This window comes from Artemia franciscana, chromosome 8 (genome assembly GCF_032884065.1).
Source record: "Artemia franciscana chromosome 8, ASM3288406v1, whole genome shotgun sequence".
Taxonomy (NCBI): Eukaryota; Metazoa; Arthropoda; class Branchiopoda; order Anostraca; family Artemiidae; genus Artemia; species Artemia franciscana.
The window spans coordinates 35,849,737-35,871,835 of NC_088870.1; the positions used below are offsets into that span (position 1 = coordinate 35,849,737).

The 22,099-nt window shown below is 32.6% G+C and overlaps 1 protein-coding gene across 4 annotated transcripts in view; it reads left to right on the plus strand.

Annotated features, from left to right (window-relative positions):
- Window positions 1-22,099, plus strand: part of LOC136030356 (alanine--tRNA ligase, cytoplasmic-like) — a 99,232-nt gene that overhangs the window by 36,992 nt on the left and 40,141 nt on the right. For all 4 annotated transcript variants that reach the window (XM_065709274.1, XM_065709275.1, XM_065709277.1 and 1 more), the window contains 4 exons: window positions 4,396-4,540; window positions 6,430-6,566; window positions 9,171-10,356; window positions 17,681-18,037. In XM_065709274.1, coding sequence (XP_065565346.1) covers window positions 4,396-4,540; window positions 6,430-6,566; window positions 9,171-10,356; window positions 17,681-18,037 — 1,825 coding nt within the window. The remainder of the gene's footprint in view (window positions 1-4,395; window positions 4,541-6,429; window positions 6,567-9,170; window positions 10,357-17,680; window positions 18,038-22,099) is intronic.

Below are 22,099 nucleotides of genomic sequence, written 5' to 3' on the forward strand. Positions count from 1 at the left end.
CTACTGTTATACCATCACGCCATTCAGGAATTAGCTTTCATAAATATGAACACATGTTTCCAAGATAATTCTGACGTAAATACTGCTGTTTCTTCTGAGTATTCTTCTTCAGTAGATCCAACAATCTGAATGCATAGGATTTACAGCGCTACTTATGTCACTAAGTCCTTTTACTACTGTTATACCATCACGCCATTCAGGAATTAGCTTTCATAAATATGAACACATGTTTCCAAGATAATTCTGACGTAAATACTGCTGTTTCTTCTGAGTATTCTTCTTCAGTAGATCCAAAAATCTAAATGTTTAGGTTTTAGATCGTCACTTATGTCACTAAGTCCTTCTACTACTGTTATACCATCACGCCATTCAGGAATTAGCTTTCATAAATATGAACACATGTTTCCAAGATAATTCTGACGTAAATACTGCTGTTTCTTCTGAGTATTCTTCTTCAGTAGATCCAACAATCTGAATGTATAGGATTTACAGCGCTACTTATGTTACTAAGTCCTTTTACTACCGTTATACCATCACGCCATTCAGGAATTAGCTTTCATAAATATGAACACATGTTTCCAAGATAATTCTGACGTAAATACTGCTGTTTCTTCTGAGTATTCTTCTTCAGTAGATCCAACAATCTGAATGTATAGGATTTACAGCGCTACTTATGTTACTAAGTCCTTTTACTACCGTTATACCATCACGCCATTCAGGAATTAGCTTTCATAAATATGAACACATGTTTCCAAGATAATTCTGACGTAAATACTGCTGTTTCTTCTGAGTATTCTTCTTCAGTAGATCCAAAAATCTAAATGTTTAGGTTTTAGATCGTCACTTATGTCACTAAGTCCTTCTACTACTGTTATACCATCACGCCATTCAGGAATTAGCTTTCATAAATATGAACACATGTTTCCAAGATAATTCTGACGTAAATACTGCTGTTTCTTCTGAGTATTCTTCTTCAGTAGATCCAACAATCTGAATGTTTAGGTTTTACAGCGCTACTTATGTTACTAAGTCCTTTTACTACCGTTATACCATCACGCCATTCAGGAATTAGCTTTCATAAATATGAACACATGTTTCCAAGATAATTCTGACGTAAATACTGCTGTTTCTTCTGAGTATTCTTCTTCAGTAGATCCAACAATCTGAATGTATAGGATTTACAGCGCTACTTATGTTACTAAGTCCTTTTACTACCGTTATACCATCACGCCATTCAGGAATTAGCTTTCATAAATATGAACACATGTTTCCAAGATAATTCTGACGTAAATACTGCTGTTTCTTCTGAGTATTCTTCTTCAGTAGATCCAACAATCTGAATGTATAGGATTTACAGCGCTACTTATGTTACTAAGTCCTTTTACTACCGTTATACCATCACGCCATTCAGGAATTAGCTTTCATAAATATGAACACATGTTTCCAAGATAATTCTAACGTAAATACTGCTGTTTCTTCTGATTATTCTTCTTCAGTAGATTCAACAATCTGAATAGCTTTCATAAATATGAACACATTTTTCGGAGATAATTCTGACGTAAATGCTGCTGTTTCTGCGAAAAGATGCGAAAAGACAAAATTAGATCCTTCGCCAAGTCGTCTTGGCGGAGAAGAAGAAGAAACAAACTAACATTTTGAAGTGAGCTCTGACAGAACAGAAGAAACAACGAATCAAATGAAAAAATAACAAGCCAGAGTAAAAGAAATACTATTTACAGATTAGATTGGGCAAGAATTTTCTGCTTAGCGATTAACGTAGCTTGCCTACTAACCTGATTTTTATTATTAATGTGTTCATATGATCTTGGTTTAAAAAGAGGAAAAATATTATTTGATTCTCTTAACATTGTGTTAATAAAAATTGGGCAGATAGGAATATCTCCAGTATCTATTTGAAGCAATTGCTCTATTTATGTGTTTTAATTTAATTTAGTTCCCTAAAAGAATGTGGTAAACCCTCTACTTTAAAAATTAAAATTGCCTCGTCAAAAGAAGTAAATAATCTGGATTTTTAAGAAAATGGAGGGTCAAGGCAGAATTAAAATCACCATTTTTACTTTCACATCTTCAAGACTTTTCTGTTGATAGCTCGGGTTTATACAAACTATCTGTATGTGTAGGTATTGGAGTATTACATCTGCGACTGAGACCTTTATGCCAATGCGCTCTCCCAGTGTCGTGGTAGAGTATTTTTTGAAAGTAAAATCGTTTCTCCAGATCCAAAAGGTCCTTTCTGCAGGTCAAGGACGATTTCGCGGTCAGGCAGATGAAGAAAAACCGTACCAACTTAGTACCACCCAAGGCAGATTAAAGACTGATGAAATAATGCTTTTGGGATAGTAATAATAATATAAGTTGAAAAAAAAAATGTTTTAGAATTTCTTTTATCTTGATCTAAAGAACCCAGATTACAATAAAACTGAGCTTCGACTCATACTACCTGAGCCAGATTTAACGGTTCCTTCTATGGTAGGGTGGGTGTAATTTAAAAGAAAAATTTTCTTATGTTTTGTAAGACTTTGGTCCCTTCTAAAAATAAAAAAATCAACGACGAGCTAAAACAATAGGGAATTTATCTAAGACAGTGAAATCTGTTTAATTCTTAAATGAATATATCGGCTCTTTATCCCAACCGTCATCAGCAAACTACATATATAAATAAAATAGACTCACAATAAAATGCGATCTTTATAACTAAAATAAAAAATTAAAACAGCCGAGAATCATTACTTCAGCGAGTTAAGAATGGGGAGTTAATTTTTTTTTATTATTATTATCGTTAGTCTTTATTTATGTATATTCTGGTATTAAAGGGTAATTGAGTGAGTGTTTTTGTCCTTCATTTTTTTTAAAATAAGTTTAGAATCAGAGGATTGCAGCCGTCCAACATCAGGCTGTTTGAGCCTTCCCTGGGCGGTTGTGTGTATGTATAATTTTTTTAATTTAGTAGTTAATAAAGCATTCATTCATTCATTCATTAAACCAATTTGTTCTGAAAGTGGGGTCATAAAGTCAATCCTATTGCCCTATAATTAGACTATGACGGGGAACTGATAAATGGAGTATAAAGTTATGAAAAAATTTACCTCCTTGTTCATTTTTGAACATCAGGTCAAACCATCAGTGTGTTTTTGTGTTTTTCGTGGTTAATCGAGTTAATATTCGCTATTACTTTGATTATGACGAGATGTATTGTTTTATTTATGGTATGTCTTATTATTTATATACCCAACTTTACTGCTTTATTGCGAGTTCTGCTTTCCGTTGGGGGTTAATTTTTTTTAGTTTTAAATGAATTAAATAAAAGAGTTATACTGCAACATTACTTATATATACGTTTCATATTAGGAATTTGTCTGAAAATCGATTATAAAATCCTTCGATAGTATATTTACACCATAATTTCAGGGCACTTAACTTTAACAAGTTTTCACCTCTGCAAAACAAGTTATATTTCGAAATGCGATTGAAATACCATATAGGAAGTTTGATGACGACGTTTATTTTATATATTACGTTAAAAAAAATCAGTTTTTTCAAAATAATTAAGTAATTCAAGTATTTGATGTTAATCAGAATAATCTCAAATAACTATCTTGTGCAAAATCATGCACACGATATTGTGTCTAATTGTCTAATAAACAAAATCAACAATAAGCTTGTTGATTTTGTTCACTAAAAAATTCTATATGAACTTAATTGCACACAGACAAATGGTCTTCTTAGCGTAGATACCAATCTCCTGATTAGCTGCCTTCGGCCGGGAGTACTGTGCGTGGTAGGGGAGAATCGTCCGATGCCTCCCTCCTCCCCCCAGATTTCTCTAGGTAGTCATTTGGAGCTGGGTCGACTTGGTTGAGCTTACAGAGTCACACCATTGACCTCCATCCCAAACCAAATAATCGGCAACACCTGGCCTTGAACACCTTCCCAGAAGGATTGCAAACCCAGCGTGGCAGTCACTTGGCTTTGGCTAAATCACTACTTTACATCTATACAACACCAGGCAATGAAAAAACAAAAATTTTTCACTGGTTAACATGAAACCCAGACTCTGAGGTGAAATTCATCTTCCAGATGAGCCTAGAATTAGGAGTTTGAAATTATGAGTTCTTAAAATCCTAATTTTGGCCAAGGCCAAAAGTACCGAGAATCAAAGAAGTTTGGAACGTTTTCAGAATTAAGGAAATATTGGAAATGCACATTTTTCCGTTATGTATTTGTTAAAATTTGCTATGCCATCTAGAATTAAATATGTCTCAGTCAAATATGTTCCTATCCCGCCTTTGCAGACGTCATTTAGCAGTTCTCAGTGCCACCTCTTTAATTAGTTGTGCTGCTTAATGCCATACAAAATTTTGAGTTTTTTTTCAGGAAACCAAATGGTGAGCTTGAGAAGTTAAAAGGTCATTATGTTGATACGGGAATGGGACTTGAGAGATTGTGTGCAATACTTAATGGAAAGAGGTCAAATTATGACACTGACTTGTTTATGCCAATTATTAATGAAATTCAAGAGGTAAATATTTGAGGCTTCAATGATTTCGAAATTTAACTTTGTGTATTGGTGCTTCTTATATCAGTAGTATTCTTAAAAACTATTATTTTAAGGTTTTGTGGAAAATTTGTCTCGATGCCTTAGGGGAAGTAACATTTAGTGCCTAAATTGTGGGGAAACTGCCTTTTTTACCTGCACAAAGAGGGGAGACTGAGATCCTCTCCCTTATAATTTTCTAAAGGACCCCCTGATAAAATTGAAGAGTAGTGGTCTGAAATGCACTTTCGTCCTGTTTTGACCCCCCTCCCTCTTCTATGAAATTTTCTTTGATTATCTTTCCCTGCAAGTGCTGGATTCTTGAATACTGTGGTGCGTTTCTTACTGTAAATGCAACTAAATCTGATATTTACAAGTTAAACTTACAATAATCAAGTTGAATTTAGATTAATTATATTATATTTACAGAATCTTAGTTCTTTTTTTTGTGACCCTCTATTAAAAGTAAGATAGAAGTTTATTACTTCTCAAAGAGATTGAAAAATCAACCATCAGACTTGTTTTATTCAGTGTGATGATTCTCAACAAAATATAGTCTCCTTATTTGTAGATTTGTTTCCCTTCCTTATTCGACTGATCAAGTATTGTATAAGCATTGTATAAAACGATCATCAAATATTTCAATAATAAATATTATGATAAATTATCGAAAAAGCGCGTCAATACAACTGATGAACAAATCCAAAGTTGTACAAGACTGTTTAACAAGCTATTTTACTTGTATCGTATTGCAAAGAAACACGTCTGCTTTTGTGGCTTTCCAATGCTGGGCTGGCCACCGACGGTCGCCTCTAATGGGCTAGAGGAGGTTGCGGAATTTAAGTATCTTGGAAGCCTCACAAACACTGACGGTAGCCTGTTGCGCGATGTCATTGCACGCATTGCCTGTGCAGGCAATGCATTTACCAAGCTTGGCAAAGTCTGGAAAAACTTGGCATACTCTCTATAGCTTAAAATCCGACTCCTAAATAGCAATATCCTCCCTGTAATAATATAAGGATACGAGACATGGACATTGACAAAGCAGCTTGAAAATACGAGGTTTCCAAAATAATTGTTTCCGGCGCGTTCTGGGTATCCACTGGTCTGATAGGATTACCAATACCTTTATACGTGAAAAAACATTGACAGTTGAGAGAATTCGAAGTATCAGACGGTGGTATTGGGGCCCTGTGTTCTCTACGGGCGAAGTGGCCGCAAGCTCTTCAGATGTCATCGTGGAGGGGCACCATTTTCGCCTTATGCGCCAACCTGTGCGAGAGGAATTAAGTAAGGAGGTACTTTGTAAGTAAGGTCTAAGTAAGCAAGTGATATAAAATCAATGAAAGGAGACCAGTGTCTGTTTGTAAAAAAAATTAGGTAAATTTAAGAGCAAGGTTTGGTTTGACTCAACTAAAGGGAGCAACTTTTGGAATTTTTGGCTCCTATTTTGCCGAAAGCGAGACAAATCTCATTAATGTAACTAAGAACGCGACGTAAAAGTAAACTAATCATAACAAGTGAATCTTGAAAACAAATGGTCTAGGTTAAATACGAAACAAGAGAAAAAGAACAATCATCCGTTTATCGTCTGTGTCAAATAAGACGTCTTCGTCGTTAAAAAGGGAAAGAATCTAAACCGTAAGAATTTAAAACAAGGAAGAAAACTAAAATCAAAATAAAGTGACAATTCTACTTATTCTACTTCATTCCTTTTTATACGATGTAGCTATTGTAAATATTGTTTAGATCTTTTTCTTTTTGTTCTTTTTGATTCTATATTTCTTTTTTTAAATTGTTCATTTTTTAACATTGAGGTGGTGTTTTTGTGATTTTGAGGTTAATAAAGTTATTTATACCTTTTGTTACCCTAGGTATCAAAAATTCAGGAATATCAAGGTCGCTTTGGATTAGAAGATAACAACGGGTTAGATACCGCCTATAGAATAATAGCAGATCACGCTCGAATGATAGCTATTGCATCAGCAGATGGGGCATTTCCAGATGAAAAGTAAGCTCACTCCCTCGACATGCATTCTTTGTCCATCATCCACCTCAAGTTTCTCTCTCTGTCTCTCTCTGTCTCCCTTTGTCAGTAAACATTTGTTAGTGAATGTTTTTGTAGAAACCAAAATCATTTCTATCATTTAACTAACTTTATTATAAAGTTACATTTCATAAGATCTATTCAAAATAAAAACAATTTGTTTTATTAAAAGATTTACTACTATTTACACTATTACGGGAATTGTATTTATGCGTTTACTACTTTAAAGTTGATTAACAAAGTTTTTTTTTGTTTATTCAACCATTTACAGTTATTCTAGATCTATCTATTTTTCAAATATAACTTGATTTTTATCGGAATTTTTTTTTCAGCCAGTATAGTTAATATGCTACACATATTTGTACCTTTTTTATACCGCAAAATTGAAAATTCTTCTGAATTTCAACAAGTTCTTTCAATAATAGAGTTCATATGTTGCATATATACTGATATTAGAATAAAAAAGGAGATTGTCCATGAGGTTTTGTTTGACTACTTTAACCACTTTAAAGTTGATTAACAAAGGTTTTTTTTTGTTTATTCAACCATTTTTAGTTATTCTAGATCTATCTTTTTTTTCAAATATAACTTGATTTTTATCGAAATTTTTTTTTCAACCAGTATAGTTAATATGCTACACGTATTTGTACCTTTTTTATACCACAAAATAGAAAATTCTTCTGAATTTCAACCAGTTCTTTCAATAATAGAGTTCATATCTTGCGTATATACTGATATTAGAATAAAAAAGGAGATTGTTCATGAGGTTTTGTTTGACTACTTTAACCACTTTAAAGTTGATTAACAAAGATTTTTCTTTGTTTATTCATCCATTTACAGTTATTCTTGATCTATCTATTTTTCAAATATAACTTGATTTTTATCGGGATTTTTTTTTTCAACCAGTATAGTTAATATGCTACACATATTTGTACCTTTTTTATACCGCAAAATTGAAAATTCTTCTGAATTTCAACCAGTTCTTTCAATAATAGAGTTCATATCTTGCGTATATACTGACATTAGAATAAAAAAGGAGATTATCCATGAGGTTTCGTTTGACTCAACTAGAGAGAGCAGGATTTGAAATCTTGGCTTCTATTGTGTTGCCAGTAAGATAAATCTCACTAACGTAGCTAAAACTAAAACTAAACCAAAGAAGTAAATTTTGAAAACAAAGATGTGTTGTAAGTATGTAATAAATGAAGAACAACAATCAAGCAAATGTTTAGTCTTTACTTGTACAAGACGTTCTCATCGCCGAAGAAGAGACAATCCCTAAAATTGTTGAGTATTGTTTTTAACATACATGCTTAAAGACACTCCCCAAGAATTCCAAAGAGGAATCAAGAGTCAAAAGATGACTATCATGTCTGTATTTTTAAATTATATGGGCTTGGATCAAAAGCCTCGCTTTGGCAGTTTCAAGTAAAATGACCAAAGATTTGTTTTGTTTGTCTGGATCTTTCTATTTACTTGAGGAGTTATTAACTCAAGTTCAAGTTATTAACTGTGAATTTGAGACTGAAACTGCAATTTAGAAGGGTCTTTTTATCATAAGTAAGGGTTCGTCAGAGGGATACCACTGTATCTTAAGATTTCATATCCTTTGATTCTGGATTCTGTACAAATGGGTTTTAACATGTTTCCACCTGATGATTTCTCATCCCAACGAGCTTATTCAATGACTTAGTATTATTTGCATAAAATTTGTTTTTACACTTTTATAATGTTCATTTAATGCCATCAAATTCAGTTCGTTTACAGTTGTTTTTATCATATGATGTTTTACTGCCCTTGTTCAAAAGAAGAGATCAGCAATTTTATATTCTACTTCCGTGGTGTTCGTCATAGAATAGCAATTACGTTTATTTAGTTTGTTCATAATCAGTTAGGAATAAAAAAGGAGATAGTCCATGAGTTTTTGTTTGACTCAACCAGAGAGAGAAGCTTTTTAAATTTTTGGCTCCTATTGTGTTGCTAGTAAGGTTAATCTTTCTAACGTACCTAAAACGTAAACTAAACCAAAGAAGTAAATTTTGAAAACAAAGGATATGTTGCAAGCGAATGTTTTGTCTCTACTGATACAAGACGTTCTCCTCGTTGAAGACGGGACAATCCCTAAAATTGTTGAATATCGTTTTTGATGTACATGCTTGAAGATACTCCCCGAGAATCCCAGAGGAAACAAGAGTCAAAAGATGAGTAACATATCTGTATTTTGAAATTATGGGGTGGGGGGCGGGGGGCTTTGATCAGAAGTCCCGTTTTGGCAGTTTCAAGTAAAGTGACTAAAGAAGCTCTGTAATATTTTTATTTTTATTTTATTCTTCTTTGATTTTTTTTTCCTTTTTCATGTACTTATTTCTTTTTTTTATCTGAAAGTTGGGGATGCCTTGTTGGTTACAGGTGTCCAAAAATTCTTTAATTGATTACTTTTTTCCCTTTTTTCTTCATAATCACCATAGACCCGTTTAATGTTTTCATAATTGTCTTTGTTGTTTTGTGATAGTAGGCCACTTCGACCTGAGGTCTTTTATATGACATTAAAGGTATTGTCTGTTACAGTTACCGTCTACGTCATGTGATTCGTCGAGCCCTGAAAATTGGTTCAAAGGCGTTTAAAAAAGATGTAACCTTACTTCAACATTTAATGCACCCTGTCATAGACACACTTGGTGACGTGTATCCAAATCTGTCTTCAAGTTTGAATAGAACCCAAACCATTTTGCAATACGAGGAGGAGCTTTTTAAGAAACTGGAAAAAGAGAGCAAGAAATACCTTCAAGCGCTGGTAGGGAAACCTTATGCTGATAGGCTTGCTCTTGAGGATCTAAAAGGCGCTGCAAAGCTTGTTGAAGAAATCGAAAAGCTAAGAATCAAAGGTGTCAAATCGGTACCGCCTACTTTAGTGTATCAACTTAATTCAGATCGTGGTATTAGTGTTACAGCGATTAAGACTATTTGCTCAGGTGAAGAAATCGGATTTAATGAAGATGATTTCCACGTGGTTTCTGAAAAGGTGAAAGAAAATTCAAAAACGGCAACAGTGTCCGGAAGACTGGAGCGTGATTCGAAATTTAAAGTTTTTAATTATTTAAATAAAAGAGGGTTGAAGCATACAGATATGTCTAGTCAACATTCTTATTCAAAATACGATAGTGACTATGAGTTTCCAAAAATCTCTGCTAAAGTTGAGACTATATTGGTTGATGGTGAGTCGAAAAGCCGTATTATCAGTGGATTGTTTACCATTGTTTTAGATAAAACAAATTTTTATGTTGAATCAGGAGGACAAATTTTTGACACTGGATGTATATATTGTGAAACAGGAAAGGCCAGAGTAATATCTGTTAGTGATTTAAACGGTTACATCCTTCATCATTGTGAGATGGTGGAAGGGTTTTTGGAAGAAGGAATATCTGTAGTGGCTTCTATTGACGAAAGTAGAAGAATAAAAATTATGTCGAATCATACAGCCACACACTTATTGAACTATGCACTGGAGAAGTGTCTAAATGTAACTTATCAAAAATCTAGCTTTGTTGGTGACGAGGATCTCCAATTTGGTTTTGGGGTTTATTCAAATTTTGATCTGAAAACAGTCGAAACTGTTGAAGCTATTGTTAATGATTTGATAGATAAGAGGCTAGACGTGAAAAGAGAAGTGGCTCTAAAAAGTGAAGCTTTAGAAATGGCCGACGTAAGAACACTTCCTGGAGCTGAGTATCCAGATCAAGTCAGCATTATTAAGGTATTCGATAGACAGCCATTTGTTCATTTGATACAGAAAAAAGGAAATATTGGAGATATCGTAAATTTTGTAACCAGTCTTAAAAATATTGGATAGGAGAGATGCTAAAATTGGCCCAAAACACTCCTTTGCATATGACCTTGCCCCACTGTGCCAATAACTAGAATCCTGCAATATTTTGAATCTCAGAATAAAGATACTTCAATATTTTCCGTAAAAAAAAAACTAATTATATTTATTTTTTCTTTCGTTTTTAAAAGCTTGAATTCCGCAAAATTACCCAATTTAAATTGGGAATTAAGGCTGAGTGACTTTAAGCCAGGATTTAGTTCCGGAGTCTATTCAAGTTTTAACTTGGAAATGATCGAAAAAGCGGATCAATAGCTGTATATCCAGGTTGACTCGGTACTATTAAAAAATACACACAAAAAAGAATACTTATTATATGTGAAGTACAAGCAGTTGTATGAGCAATCTTCCTATGTTGGAGGTGGTTTCAGGGGGAGGAGGAAGAGGGGGAGCTTGCCCCAGGTGCAGAAATTATAGGGGCTCAGAATTTGAGATGAATAATATGACGGTTATAATCATTTTGTTATTTTTGAAGTTTTCTTTATTATTAAAGTAGAGTAGAGGGTGCAGTTGATGGTAAGTATAAGCAAATTGAATCCGAAACCTTCATTTTCCTCATATCTTCATCACAATTGCTTGAAAATATAAGTAAGCTGGCCCAATTTAAGCAATTTGAAATTTAATTTTAAGCAAAAAGTAAGTAGACCGAAATAAAAAATTAGAAGCAATCAATTGAGACGAGATAATTAGTAATTTTGCAGTCTAAAGTAAAAAAAAAGTCAGACTTAAATAAACAGATTAAAAAAATAAAATAAGTGTTGTTCATAACTGATTTTTTTTTAAATTTTGGTCCGAAAATTTTGATGAGACAGGTTGAGGGGGGGGGGGGGGGGGCTTATCAAGATTTTGCCCTGAGCGCTTGAGAAGCCAGAACCGCCACAAAACACCACTTTGCTTGTGTTCATGGTCTCCGTCTATAAGTTGAATCATGCTGGATCCTGGATTCTTGGAGTAACTATAACAACAACAATAAAGATTTCTTGATATTTTCAATAAAAACTGCTTTTTATTCCCCGTCTATAAGTGGAATCGGCTGGATCCTGGACTCTTGTAACTATAATAAAAAAAAAGATTACTTGATGTCCTCAATAAGAACTGATTGTCGTTCTTTATTCTTTGTTTTAAATATTGAATTCGGGAAAAAAACTCCTCCAGTTATAAATAATTTTATAAGAGCGAGACTAAGCTTAAAAATTGGTTGAGACACGAATACTTCTGCAGCTTATTATATACTATACTATATAGTATATATAGTATAGCTTACTATACCAAGTGAACGTTTTTCAAATATTCATTTGGTAATATCTCATAATATTTTATAATCTATAATTAGTAATTTATATTTTATGATGTGTAATATAAGAATTTTATGAGGATAAAATGAATTAGACAAAAATTATATAAACAATAAGATTTTTCTAATAAGCATAAAATATGAATTTATAAAGATTTAATGTAAAATAATTTTATTAATAGAAAAAGCTGAGCATCATTATCTGGTCAACATTATTAAAATATTCATTTGACAACTTAAACGTTTAGACACACTTACTCGAAGCTACAGAATACCTGAGACAAGAGGCGAAAACAAGCTAAGTCTTGATACAGTAAAAAGACGACTCAATTCGTGACTTAAGGGCGAGAACGGTTTAATTCCTCAATGTATGCCAGAAGGAATTAAGCTTTGACTCGTAAAAGTGAGGCAAGTCCAAGCTGTGAACTTATTGGTGAGAAGGGAAAAAAGAAATGTTGGCTTGTTGCACTGTGTTTGGACCAGAATCGCGCACAACTTTTTAACCTGTATTATTGAAGAGTAAAAGTGTGCCATTGTCCGTTTCAACACGCCAACTTTTTAGCAGAAAGGTATGCAAAATCCTTAGCAGTAATGGTTTGATAGGGAAGAGTCTAGACATATTAATGGAAGTGACTCTAGAAAGCAAAGTTTTAGAAACAATCGACTTAAGATCGTATTCCAGCAGACTGGCGACTCAATTCCATGCTTTTGTGGACTTGAGTTGCCGGATCTAGTCAATATATTTTAAGGTATTTTTCTGACGATTTAATTGTTTAAAGAGGGCTTTAAATTTTGAGACTATTTGCTAGTCATGATCTACTCTTTTCACTTTTTTTCTCTAAAAAAAGCTGTTAGGAATATTCATAAGGTAATGTAGTTGTTACTGGCTGGCTGCTGTCTTTCTGATTCTTTGACCCTCTGATCGAAGGTTTTCTTAAGTGATTATGACGGTTTTCTGCTGTCTTTTACATCAATCATTTGAAAATAAAGTGGATACGTTTTATTTTAATTTTAGCGCGTAGCATCCAACCAGGCTTCAATTTTTTTTTCTAAAACATTTTCTTTCTTCTTCTACTTGTGAGTTAATACAGACTAGTTTCTTCACGGTAAGGTTAGGTGAGCTGAGGTTTGTTATTTGATATCCTGATACCTGATATCCTTATGGTGAGGTAAACTTGTTATTTCTACACGCGTTTTTTTTCTATATCAGTTATTATAAGAAGTTATCTTGTCAAATTTTTGATTTCAGAACTCTTTAACATGTTTTTGTGTCTTACATGTTTTAACATGTTTTTGTGTCGTTATTTTTTTTTTTTTGTGTAAATTAATTGTCACGTGCCCTAGAATATTAGAATCCATAGACTTAAAGAAAAGGGTTAAGCTTTTTGCTTTACTGTTACCCAATTTCGTTGTTGAAAAAAACTAATTGTTGAATAAAACGAATTAAGTTTAATGTTACCCATTAAAAGCTACGAGCCTGAGAAAGTTCGCCTGATTTTCGAAAAAGGGGGGAAACACCTTCAAAAGTTGCAGGATCTTACTGAAAATTGCGCCATTAGATTCAGCGTATCAGAAAATCCTATTGAAGGGTTTTTTTTTGTTCTGCCTAGGGGTAATCGTATCAAGCCAATGGTCTTTGAAGATCAAGAAAGGGCTCAGTTGCGTGAAAATTAAAAGTTCAAGTGCCCATTTTACGTGACAAAAGCATTGGAGGGCAATTACCCTCCCATGCCTTTTTTCCTAATGTTGTTTGACCAAAATCTTGAGACAGCCATTTTGTTTTATATAGTTAAAAGGTCCAATAAATAAGTTTTTGGGAATGATATGATCCCCCGCAGCCCCCGGGGAAAGAGTTACAAATTGTGAACAAATAAACGTTCAAATGGAGATAAATCCATTTATTAGATAGTGAAAATAGAGACAAAAGTCTAGATATTTCGACCACATAGACAGTGATTGTTATCAGCAGATATTCTAAAGTATTAAAATTTGAACTAACATTTATACAGAACAAAATAATTACTTCCTTTTCATTCGCTAGATTTGTCTGAGAGAGTTTAATCAAAGGGTTCTTCCAAAGTCTTGAGTTGTAAATTTTCTTCTTTAATATTGAATTTCTAATGAAGGTGCTAAAATTTTCTTCGTCTTCTAATCGCAAAAGAAACATTTTTGAATTTATAGTTATATACTTGAGAGGTCACATCTCCCCATATATAAGACATATTTTCGACGTAATAAACTAAATTAAGACCACACTTAAGTTCTATTACGAACGTTCAAATGGGAATAAGTTCATTTATTATTTGACCATATATTTAATATTTGATTTTTATTTATTAACAAGTAGGTAAAAAAGAAACGCAACATTGAAATATCCATATAATACTAACAAAACTAAACATTAACTCTTAATATCAAAATAGGTCCTGATGTATATTAGCGCGTCTTGGACGACCCGAAATAGGACACTTCAACTACTAATGCACTTCGTTGGGAAAAAAATCTCTTGACTCTGTCTCCCCTCCCCCACCCTACTAAACAATTAATCAACAATTCTGAAGATAATATATTTTTATAGGGAACATAAAGGAATCCCACACAGACTCACTCCCAAATTTATGACTCAAGACTTTGGATGAACCCAGTTATTGTATGCTCTCAGACAAATCTAGCGAATGAACCAGAAGTAACTCTTTTATCCTGTATAAATATGTTAGTTTTAATTTTAATGCTTTAGCATATCTACAAGCTATGAAATTTGCCCATTGTTTACATATAATATCCTGTTTTTTTTTTATTGGGAAGTATACAGACATTTGTCAGTGAGGGTTTCTCTGTGGGGGATTTTCTTCAGGGATAATTTATTTGGGGGAGGGAGTATTTGGGGGTGACCTTTCCAGGGAAATTTTAAACAGGGGAATTTCCAAATATTTATATACGAAATTTGCTTTATTGATCTCACTTTCTCTTTGGTGAATTAATTTTATATATGGATATGTTCTCTAGGAATTGTCGGGCGGAAATTTTCAGTGGGGCTGGAATTCTCTTGATGATTTTGCCATGGAGACGGGGGGGGGCTATCCCTTGGCAGAATTTCTCCATGAGAGATTTATCACCAGAAGAAATCTCCATTTGGAATTTTCAGCGGGAGAAACTTTCCATTGGAGGGAGGGGAGGATTTCCGGGAAAAGTGTTCCACATAGGGGATTGCTCGCACACTTGAAAAAACGATCAAAAATAAAATAAATAACCGTTGTTTTTTTGAAATAAAGTATGACAAGAAGAATTTTTCAGGCGGAATCGTCAAGAGTAAATTTTCTTGGGGGAATTTGCAGTGAGGAATGAATCGTCTGGGAGTAATTTCCCAGGGGAAGTGAGGATTTTGCGAGGGAGGAACTTTTTCAGGAGGAATTTTGTGGGGAAGGGGGATGTTCCTTGGAGAGGGAAGTGGATTTCCCGGTATTAATCAAAAAGTGATCAGAAATTGAATAAAAACAAGTTTGTTCAACTGAAAGTAAGGAACAAAGTTAAAACTTAAATGGAACAGAAATTATTCTATATATGAAAGAAGCAGCACCCTCCTCAATACTTCGCTCTTTGCGCTAAAGTTAGACTTTTTGTCCGAAGTCTTTAAGAACGGCTCCTACAACACTAGGACCGTTTAATTAGAAGCAGAAGCTCTTTAAAAGCAATAAAGAAACTTTAGCGTAAAGAACGGGGTATTGAGGAGGGGGCAGTCCCTTTCAAATACGGGATAATTTATCTTGTTTTAAGTTTTAACGGCTTTCATTACTTTCAGATGTAAAACTTGTTTTTTTTATTTAATTGAATGCTAAAATATATAAAAATTAAGGAAGTGGTTATGCTTTTTGCTTTACTGCTACCAAATTTCATTATAGAAAATCAAATTTGAGATTATATTTCATTAGTGTTGTATTAATATTAATGATGTTACTTTGTTCATATTATTATTGTCATATCCTTATATTTTAATATTTATTATCCAACCTCTTTTTCTAATTTATCTTTCTCTTCTATTTTGTAGATTGGAGATAGTTTTCCAAATGGGCTGTGTTATGGTATTTGTGTTTCAAATACATAACACTCTAGAATATTAGAACCCATAGAAATTAAAAAAGTGTCAAAGCTTTTTGTGTTACTGCTACTATATTTCATAATAGAAAATCAGCTTTGAAGAAAGGGGATGGTCAAAGAGAGCTACAGTGTATTCTTTTAGTGTGTTATTAATGTTTATGTTGGTATTAAATAATTAAATTTAGTGTTTTATTTTGATTGACGTGGGTTAAGGAATGAGTTGAATTTTAAGTGTTAAATTAGTGGTAGCAGGGTATAGATAGATAGATAAGTGTATTTCAAAAGCCTAAGGGCCATATACACACAAAAATATAAATAAATGACAAACAAGCAAGAAAATTAAACAACAGTACAAATTACAAGCACGCACATAAACAGAATACAGCGCGAAAATACCTAATCTAACGACGAAATAAGTTAATCATATAAACTTTTCTTCTTACTAAGGAATAACGGACTTTTCCCCTTTATTAATAATATTTTCACTCTTAACAACCTATTCTAAAAATATTGCCAAGGACCCCCACGCTTAATTGGTCGTCCCATAAATCTTCCGCTTTCCCGATTGAAAGAGAGAGAAAAAAAGAAGAGAAAAAGAAATTCTTGTGTTTTGTATCGTATATCGGGAAAGAGAGAGCACTTCCAATCTTGATGGGAAAAAGTTGACTCTCAACTAGGATTCAACGGAGGAAATTTAGTGTAATTCTATTCCGGGAACGTGGCGAGAAGAAAGAATTTGCTTAGGAAATTCTCCAGATCTAGGCCTCAAATTATTTAGACTCGCTGTCTTTGTGTCTTATAATAATAATTCATATTGTGTCTTATAATAATAATTAATAATAAATTATTCCAGAAAAAAAGCCCGTGGGCCATAGGAAAATTACATAATACACAAACAACAAATTAACTACATTAAATTAAAACTATTTAAAGAAAACGCTCCCGATGCACCGCTGCAATCCTGACAAACCTTGCTATCCTTTTAATACTCAGGAAATTTGTATCATTCATTCTATCTACCATCCATATCTCATTCAATTTTTCTTTATCATACATCTCACGCCTCCAATCATTCAATTCGACACATTCACACACAAAATGTATTAAACTTTCATCCTGAGATCCGCACATAGGACAAGCAATAGGTTCTACCTTCTCCCCTTTTCTCCCTTGATACTTTCTTTTCTCCCCAATCAAAAATCCATTTCCCCTCCAATCCAAATACGCCTTCAAATCCTCTCTACTTAACCCAACCTTCCAAAATACCTCCTCCCCCCAACTCCTCTTTATCTGTTTATACAATTTTAACGACCCTGAACGATCCAGACTTGCCCACCATATCTGTATTTCTTGATTCTTCAATCTCTCTTGTACCTCCCTTATTACTATTTCCTCCATACCCATAATCCCCTTTCCTTCATTCCACCATTCCCCTAATCCACACTTATCTAAGATGTCCTTAATCTCCGCCGGCCACCCTGTTTTACTATTCTGTCTCAACGCCTCTAAGTATGCTGCCTTTGCTACCGTAAATCTCTGCATACCCTATACCCTATATGATGTTGTAGTTGTGTTTTGTTTTGAAAACGCTTCTGTTGATTTTTTTTTTTTTTTTGTGGATTTGTTTGGTCATCCCTACTCTATATCATGCTGTGATATTTGGAGTGGATGTGTTTATGATAAGTTTTTTGTTAATAATTCATATTAAAAAATACGTCTATTTATGTTATCATCACATTATCCTCACACTGTAATGTATTGTTCTTCAAATACTGTTTGTTATTGATTTTTTTTTCTATTTTTTAGATTGGGGAGAATTTGTCAAAGGAGTTATGTTGTGGTACCCATGTTTTAAATACAGAAGATCTGATTAAATTCGTCATCACAGATTTGAGAAGTTTGGGCTCTGGAGCAAAGCTTGCAAGAGCTGTAACAAGGGATCAGGGTTTAGAAGCAGAAGCCAATGCCATCTACATTGACAAGAACTTGAAAATCCTTAAAAGCAAAGTATCAAATAATTTTGAGACAATTGAAGAAATGCTATCGAATTTGCTAGTTGTGCAGGATGATATTGCAGTTTTGAAAAATGAGTTGTTGAATACCAAGTTATCTTTAGTGAAAAGAAGACATTTTGAAAGTGAAATCGATAAATGCTTTAGAAAGGTAATTCATTTTTGGTTTATTCATCTTGTGGCAATAAATTTGAGAACGTAAAGCAAGAGCTTTTTTTTTTTTTTAGTTCAACTAAGTTAAGGCAAACATTTCTGACTTTTGTCTCTTTGTAAGCTGTTTTAAAAATAACCAGCAAAAAAAAACTCAAGTCGTACTAAAAAAAACCAAAGACACACACCAGATGTATAAAATAAAGCTATTATTGAAATAGTTGAAATAGTTCTAGCAGATATTGCGTGAAGATAAATATTTTAAATAAATACAAAGATTAATATTTATATAAAGGTTAAAAATAGAAATTAAGATTTTACGTTGCTAACTACGAGGAATGTGTAATCTCATTAAATAAAGCACTATTTTGAAGTATAATGAACCATCCTTGGTACCTTCTGCTAGTTCGTGGGAAATAATTGAGAGTTCAGGGTTTGTATGTAATGTAAATATAATCATGTTATTATTTATAATTTATTTTGGTGAAGGTTCTGTTTGTTTACTATGGCAGTTTATTTTCATTTCTCCTTTTTTCTTTGCTGTCCCCTGCGTGCAGTCTTTTGTTTTATAAGAAGGTTTGCAATGTATGATATCCTTTTCTTATATGGTATACAGACACATTTATCTACAGGTCTTTTGAGTCTAGACCTTCGAAGAAATATTCAGATCTTTCCAGTTTTTCCCAAATTTTCTTGTTGTAGTACCTTGTTTCTTGGGTTTTGACTAACTGGTCTTATCCTCTTGTCTTAAGTTCTGCCTTCTTGTCTTCTGTTATGTGTTTCTAAAGAATAAAAAACAAGAAATTTCAATGCCTATTTTAAAATAAAACATATTTAATAAATTAAGCATTTTTCTTAAACTATGTAGAAAGTGTTACTCTATAAAAAAAATTGTATATTCAAATTACAAGTCAGCTTGAGATATCCATAAATAAATTCAAGCTAAATAATTTATTTGTTATTTTCTTCCCCTAATTGAGTAAATTAGGCATTATTTTACTTTCGTTAGTAGTTGCGAAGTTAGATTTTTCTTAAACTATGTAGTAAGTGTTACTCTATCATAGAAACTGTAGACTCAAATTATAAGTCAGCTTGAGATATCCATGAATAAATCGAAAATAAACGATTAAGTCGTTATTTTCTTCCACTTAATTCATTGAAAAGTAAAATTACTATTTATGCAGTAAAAAAATTAGCATATTTCACTACAATACATCACTTAATAACATAAATTAATTGCAATAAGCATATTGAATCCCTGAAAGGCTCCTTAAAAAACCCCGTATCTTTAATATGCAATTGTATATCGATGAATAATTTTTTTTTTAGATAACTTTAATCAAAGATTGGATAAAAGTCCAATTTTTTAGTAAATTTGCGTAATATATGGACACTTATGATACTGTTCGTTTTCTTAATTTGTCAAAAACGAAACTTGATAGTAGAGTCGATCTTCCGATTCTGTTTCTGGTAGAGAAACTTAGGAAAGTCTATTGATTACTGTTGATCGTTCTATTGCTGTTTAGAATCACAAAATGAACAGTATTTTAAGATAATAGTTAACTAAATTAAAAATAAATTACATTAAAAACTAAATTTTGTAATAAATTACAAATTTATTGCAAAATTAAAGGTGAATATAAAAACTTTTTAAAAGCAGGAACCATCTTTGCTAAGATAGATGCATCTAATTTCAATTAACGATTATGGGAATAGAAATCTCAAGTTTCATGCATGTGCCTAAAGCCAGCCCTTTTCCCACTTCCCACAAGGATTATTCAACCCCTTCAAGCTTTTTTAGCATTCCCTGGAATTGCCTACAGAAGTAATATACATTTTCGTGTTCTTTTGAGTGGTTTAATTCCCCTCCCCGTAAGTAAATTTTGGAACATACGTCTAGGATATTCTATGTCATTTGCGTTCTAGTAAAAGATGCTTTTGTCTTTAATGTTAGTTTTTTTTTCTGATTTGCTCTGCGATTTGAACGCTTTGTAATTGTTATATCTAGGAAGCCGAAATTTTTCGTCGAATGTGACGAAATAAAAAAGTGAAGACAGTGTCTAACTTCTGAAATAAATGAAGACAGTGTCTAAATTCTGAAATAAATGAAAAAAATGAAGACTCTGTCTAACTTCTGAAATAAATAAAAAAAATGAAGACAGTGTCTTACTTCTGAAATAAATGAAAAAAATGAAGACAGTGTCTAACTTCTGAAATAAATGAAAAAAAATGAAGACAGTGTCTAACTTCTGAAATAAATGAAAAAAAAAAAAATGAAGACAGTGTCTAACTTCTGAAATAAATGAAAAAAATGAGGACTCTGTCTAACTTCTGAAATAAATAAAAAAAATGAAGACAGTGTCTAATTTCTGAAATAAATGAAAAAAATGAAGACAGTGTCTAACTTCTGAAATAAATGAAAAAAATGAAGACAGTGTCTAACTTCTGAAATAAATGAAAAAAATGAGGACTCTGTCTAACTTCTGAAATAAATAAAAAAAATGAAGGCAGTGTCTAACTTCTGAAATAAATGAAAAAAATGAAGACAGTGTCTAACTTCTGAAATAAATGAAAAAAATGAAGACAGTGTCTAACTTCTGAAATAAATGAAAAAAATGAAGACAGTGTCTAACTTCTGAAATAAATGAAAAAAATGAAGACAGTGTCTAACTTCTGAAATAAATGAAAAAAAATGAAGACAGTGTCTAACTTCTGTAATAAATGAAAAAAAAAAAAAAAAAAATGAAGACAGTGTCTAACTTCTGAAATAAATGAAAAAAATGAGGACTCTGTCTAACTTCTGAAATAAATGAAAAAAAATGAAAACAGTGTCTAACTTCTGAAATAAATGAAAAAAAAAAATGAAGACAGTGTCTAACTTCTGAAATAAATGAAAAAAATGAGGACTCTGTCTAACTTCTGAAATAAATGAAAAAAAATGAAGACAGTGTCTAACTTCTGAAATAAATGAAAAAAAAAAAAAATGAAGACAGTGTCTAACTTCTGAAATAAATAGAAAAATGAAGACAGTCTCTAACTTCTGAAATTCTCCAGATAAGCTTGAAATGTATAAAAAAAAAAGAAAAAGAAACATAATTTAAGCTCAACCCTAAATGTAAAATAACATCACGGATCAAAATAAAAGTAACACTATAAAAAAATAGCAAGCTCTATAAAATATATCCCTGTTTTCTTCGGTATCCAAAGAATCTGACCTTTGTTTTTTAATCCCGAAATCCTTGGTGCGTTATATATTTTTGGTAAACCTATCCTGTGCATCATAGTCTCCAAACAGCTAAAGCCTCAACTGCTTCAATTCTTTGCAAACAGCCAAGAGGGTTCTTAGATCTTCGTGACCATTCCTACTCATTTGGATTGAATACTCTGATGAATCATTTCAAAGTATTTCCTGCTTTCCCAATTCAAAGAGAGTTAACTCTTACCGGCATAGCTCTTTTAAATCCCTTGCATTCATCCCTATTTTAAAACAAATTTCGGTTTGCCAAACTTTAATTAAGCTTGGTGACTGAAAAGCTATTGTATTCAATTTAGTTTATATGGAAACAAAAATTAGTTACAAAAATTTTGGTGTCTGTAAACATATTAGGGGGAGGGGGGTGCACAGATGAAATTACTCCTTCCCCTATGTTTTAGGATATGTTTCTTGTGGCATTATATAACTATGAGAAATCATAGATGCACACAATCAAAATTTTGGGGCTGGGGAGGCAGCTGGGTCTGAAAATGTCAGAAAATACGTTTTCTGGTCTATATTCTCTAGAATAAGACAAAAACATCTAAAAAAAAACAAGAAGTTCCAGCATAAAATGAACGACAAAACAAAAATATATATAATTTGAAGGGATACGTAATGATACGTAATTTGAATTACGTATATAATTACCCAACTTCACCTCAGCAATTCTGAATATTCACAAGTAGAGCTGTAAAAACACATGTGAAAAAAAAATCTACTGAATTAAAACCATTCAAAAAGAGGAAAAAAAAAATTAAAGATTGATTTTAAAACAAAATAATTAAACAAATGTGAAAAAACTTACTA